This window comes from Montipora foliosa, chromosome 5 (genome assembly GCF_036669935.1).
Source record: "Montipora foliosa isolate CH-2021 chromosome 5, ASM3666993v2, whole genome shotgun sequence".
Taxonomy (NCBI): Eukaryota; Metazoa; Cnidaria; class Anthozoa; order Scleractinia; family Acroporidae; genus Montipora; species Montipora foliosa.
Genome location: NC_090873.1, coordinates 11,704,654 through 11,709,653, shown reverse-complemented (window position 1 = coordinate 11,709,653; position 5,000 = coordinate 11,704,654). Strand labels below are relative to the sequence as shown.

The window sequence follows — 5,000 nt, the reverse complement described above, 5'->3', positions numbered from 1 at the left end:
GATGTTGGAAGTTGTTGAACGAAGCTTGATTTCCATCAAACAGCGTCTTAAACATCATCTAACGTTTCTTTTGTTCTAAGGTGTGAACATCAGCGTTGCATTCGTTCAGCCATCCCATTCAACATTGTTGCACGCGAGCGTGCGCTGCGGCTATCGGATTTTAGCTGTACGCGCGGGCACACGTGCGTATATGGACGCTACGCCCCTGTTTTTATAGGCTTTGTTTGCCTTTCTTAAGTTTTTCTTAGCAGATTGTTACGCTTTTCAACACGGAGCCGGACGGAGCACTGTCTGGAAAGAACTGATGAATTTTGAAATATTTAAAGGACTAACACAACACCTGATGTTTCCTCGTGTTATTTTTTCCTTGAATTGTTTCACGCGTTCTTCTAATTTCTTTAGCGTGTTTTGGTTTGTGGCCATGGTCTGTCTCTATCTTCCTAACTTCTGGAGTTTGTTCTCGTCGATGCTCTTTTGATATTTGATTTCGATGTCTTCGCTCCTTTGTCAAGGCATTTAGATAAGCAGATTGTCTTTCCAACTCTATAAGGTGAGAGGGAAACCGCAAAATCGTCTCTTCAAGATGGTAATCAACGTCAGTTCCTCTAAACGCCACCGCCATTTTTCCCAGGGCCCAGGACACTATCTGTAAGTGGTCTTACACGAAGTATCGGTTATCAACAAACTTATCGATAAGAATTTTTATAAATGTGGCTCCAAGTTTCATATTTAAGACAAATCCTATTTGTGTGAATGAAGTCAAATATTTGAGGCAAGTATTGTATGTGTGCCACGAGTTGTATAAATGTTCAAAGAAAGTCTTATCATTATGTATTTGCAAGATGTTGTGTTTATTTGGGAACAAGTTGGATATTTCCACATTCAGTTGTATCTATACGAAACAAGTTTTACATACCAAGAAGAAGTCTTATATATATCAAGGAAGTATTATATACATTAAGGAGAAGTCTTACATGTATTAAGGAAGTACTGTATATATTAAGGAAGTATTTTTGTCCGTTTTGTCTCATCATAAGCTTTTTTAAAACACCGCGGAAAATTGACGATTCTACGTCACCACGAGCTGCTGGCCACTGACCGCGGCTCAAATTTTCTCCAAAATGGTGGATTTCTATTTGCATGTTCGGTCGTCTTTCAGGTACAATATTTGATTCGAATGAAACGATATGGGAATGATGTTATCAAAAATTGAGACATGGGACAGAGGCCAAACATACAAAATAACTTCAAATTTACCCCGGAGTTTCGCTTTAATTAAAATGAGAGTTTTTAAACTATATGCTTGTCTAAAAAGAAACGTTTTCAAATGACCTTGAATTCATGTAATTTTTCCATTTTACGGATGTGTTTCGGCTGCGAGTCGCATAGTGATGGAGCTGCAGCAGCCACGAACGCCCTATCACCTAGTGTCTTTCTTGTTGTTCTAGGCCTATTCAGGGCTTTCACTTCGTGTAGAAGACACACATGACGTAAAACAATAGAACAAAAATCGTGAAACAACACCTAATCAGAATTCTAAATCCCTTAAGACCCCTAAACTTTTGTTACGTCATGTGCGTCTTCTACACGAAATAAAAGCCCTATTCAGCAACAGAGCTGCAGATGACCTGAGATGATACTTACTTTCATTTACAGAGATAAAATCGAAATATAGCTAGGCGCGAGACCATGCAACGCTTTAAAGGTGAAAAGACAGATCTTAAAATCAATGCGACACCTGACCGGTGACTAATGCAGATCGACTAGCGCAGGAGTTCGAGTAATGTTACAGAGCTTTAGTAGGCGAAATATTACGCGGGCGGCAGCGTTCTGTACACGCTGTATTTTATCCAGCTGCAGCTGCTTGGCCGGCAGGCCGTAAAGGAGGCTATTACAGTAGTCGATACGACTAGAAAGGAAAGCATGCACGAGTTTTTCGGTGGTTTCTTTCGATGGGTACTTGAGAGAGAGGATAAAAACAATAGAAACAGGTTGCAATGAATGTGAAAGATATTAGCACATCATCCACTTTCTTTTGTCTTTGTCCTCTGAACCTCTCTTTCAAGCTGAATTTTGATATATCGAAAGTGGCGTATTGCCAACTCGCTTCAGCTACCTTGGTTTGGCGATTTAAATTTAATGAGAATTCTACTGAATTTTGCCGACTCGCTTAACTTCAAGCGAGTTGGACAAGGAACAGTTACTGTTTTCACGGAATTTTCGGTTGTAACTCAATAAGCGAGGGTTCGAAACGACCGATATGAAATGGCTCTAGTAACAAACCATAGGAAAAGAAAAAAACACTTGAAGCAGCCTCAACCATCTGCCGTCTATTAGCCACTCACCTAATTGGCACAAGCTATTAAAAAGGGCCATTTTTAAGCCTACGTGTTAGTATATATATTTTTATCATACTTTTAGATTTTTGTCCCGCGAAATCACAACTATGAATAATTAGGTCTAGCCTCGTAACTCTTGCATATGCCTAACACCAACAGGTGCTTGTCAGGTTAACTTAATGCAAGGAGTGCATACTAATGAGTCGATATTTATATCGTCAGCATTCTAATGTAAAGCATTATCGAACATTGTGGTGTTGGATATACGCAAAATGAGAAAAAAAAAGAGAGAATATTTTTAAAGTGTCTGAATTATTTGGTATTCAGTGAGTTACACGTGCGAGTAACTGTCGATTTTTCTGTGAGGTAAACATCGTCATCATTAATATAACTCGACCAATTACGATTAAAGTGGCGGGTGTATATTGCTAGCCGAAGACTTTAAATTTGCATCTGAAATAATTGAATAATTTTTCAAAGAAAAATCGTTCAACCCGCTGAAAATCAAAAATGAAAAAATCAAGTAGGCGGTTTGAAGACAATTATTTGCTTTCAAGAAAAATTATATTTCGGTTGAAACGAAAAGAGAATATATTTTGTTTGCTGTCTTTCAAGAGGTTGTATTTTAGGGGTTATAAATTAAGTGCAGATTCTTGATTAAAAAAGGGAAGACATTGCAAAGTAAACTTACCAAACATACAATGAATGGTACAGAAAAGGAAGATCAACGCTTGCCTGCGGTCAAACAAACCTTTCTTGGCTCGATTCATTGTCCAAATGCTAAGACGCTTATAAAGGAAATATTATATGACCAAACTTATATGCCGGATTTTCCATTATCTTGAACCAACAAGTAAGACCCTTCATTTCTCGCACACGACGACCGGCAGTGGTTTCAGTTTCACATCCGCAGTTCTTTCGACGATGTCTGACGTTGCACTTTGCCACCAGGTTGCGCAGAAAACACATCAATATTCATGTAGTATTAATCGCAGATAAAAAGTCTCTCCCCATATACTAAAACAATGTCATACTGGATTTCTTGTGGATAAGTTTTTGGCAAAGAGGATTTCCGATTTCTTATAAATTTTCCGCCTTATAATGCTTTTCAGGGGCACCCAACGACCAATTTGTTGTAAAATGTATTATTATACCCCAGTTAATGAAAATAAATGTTATTAAGGCATTTTCAGGTGTTTTTCAGTGTTGCTGGGAAAACATTATCTGTTCCTTTTTCCCAGCAAGACACACAAGAAATTTTCCAGCCAGCTAGATAAAATTGGTTGGTTTCCCAGCTAGGAATTCTGCGCGCTTTCAAATCCCTCGATCCAAAACGACCGAACAAAAGCGACAAAACCGGGACAAAAAACTCTGACCAGCGGTAGTATGTTTGTGACTACTCTCTGGGAGAGGGAAGGGGTTCTCTTTTTTAGTTTTTATTTTCTCGTCCTCAGTCTTTAGAGTTTCTACAGCCAGCTCGGGTTGAAATGCTAGAAAAAGTCAGTAATTCTCAGGCAAAACCTCTATCAATAACAAAATTTCACAGCCAGCTCATCGAAACACCTGTATTTTTGCCAGCCAGTAAGATTCCTCTGGGGAACAGATAATGTGAGGAACAGATTCGTTGGGTGCCCCCTGTAGTTATAATGCTTTTAGACCAGGCTTAAGTTTCTCGGAGGAAAACCTCTTAATTTTTCTATCGTATTTCATCTGCCACTTTTATTTGTGTCTTCAAAAAGAGACGGTGGTAGAAACGAACCTGTGCATCTCATTTTTTCCCTTTGTCTTCTACTCGCTGGGAAACGTTTTGTAAATATTTGGGATAATTGTTGCGCGAAACGTTTTCGGTCATTAAACTCCTACAGTAAAACTTTCTTTTCGCTTCGTTGTAATCATTTCCACTTCATTCTTTGCCTCTTATTTAAAGAATTACGTAAATTAAGTAAGAATAAATGCCCCCCCCCCCCTCTCCCCTCAAAAAAATATTTACCTAGTAATTTTTTTCCAAGTCACAAATGCCAATTAATCAACATGCAAGAAAAAACGAAGGCTTCACGTACTTTATGCCTTTTGGATAACGCCGCTACCTTAAATATTGATAACTCCCTTCCTAATTAACAAACAAAAAAATAAAACTTCACCTTCCAAAATTTATCCGCAAGGAAGCCCTTTTGAAACAGAAAGATTTTAAGAATACCCTTACTGATGTTAATTGTAAACCATCATTACTGTTTTGTTTTATTTGACAGCCAAAATTTCTTTTATTTATTTTCTTTTAAAAGGCCGATTCTTTAATTGCACGCACGTAATAAGACACCGGACCATATTTGTGCCAAAACAATAGAAAAATGTAGCTCAAGTTTTGCATAATAATATCGTCAATTCCCAAAAGACTTTTTCGCTATTGTTCTTTCCACCAATATGTCTGCCTTGACGTCAGGTACAATCAAAGAACTGATATTTGATCTTACTGATAGTGCAAAACTTATTCCTAATCGTATTTCGGCAGGTGTTCTCGTATCGATGGGGCGACTTGTCGAATCCTTGTTGATCAAATTTACGTTGGTGCATCAGTGTCTTAAAAAATGGGCCAATGTGTAATTTCTATGCGTATTTGTTAATTGTGCTGTAGTTATTCATGTATTATTAACAATGTTTAGT

The 5,000-nt window shown here is 38.0% G+C and overlaps 1 protein-coding gene across 2 annotated transcripts in view; it reads right to left on the bottom strand.

The window, feature by feature from the left end:
* Positions 1 to 3,254, bottom strand: part of LOC138003613 (adhesion G-protein coupled receptor D1-like) — a 55,878-nt gene extending 52,624 nt beyond the window's left edge. The window contains exon 1 of one of the 2 annotated variants that reach the window (XM_068849780.1): positions 3,031 to 3,254. In XM_068849780.1, the coding sequence (XP_068705881.1) occupies positions 3,031 to 3,109 (79 nt within the window). In that variant the 5' untranslated portion in view covers positions 3,110 to 3,254. The remainder of the gene's footprint in view (positions 1 to 3,030) is intronic. The other variant, XM_068849779.1, reaches the window with a different exon arrangement.
* Positions 3,255 to 5,000: the final 1,746 nt, after the last annotated feature.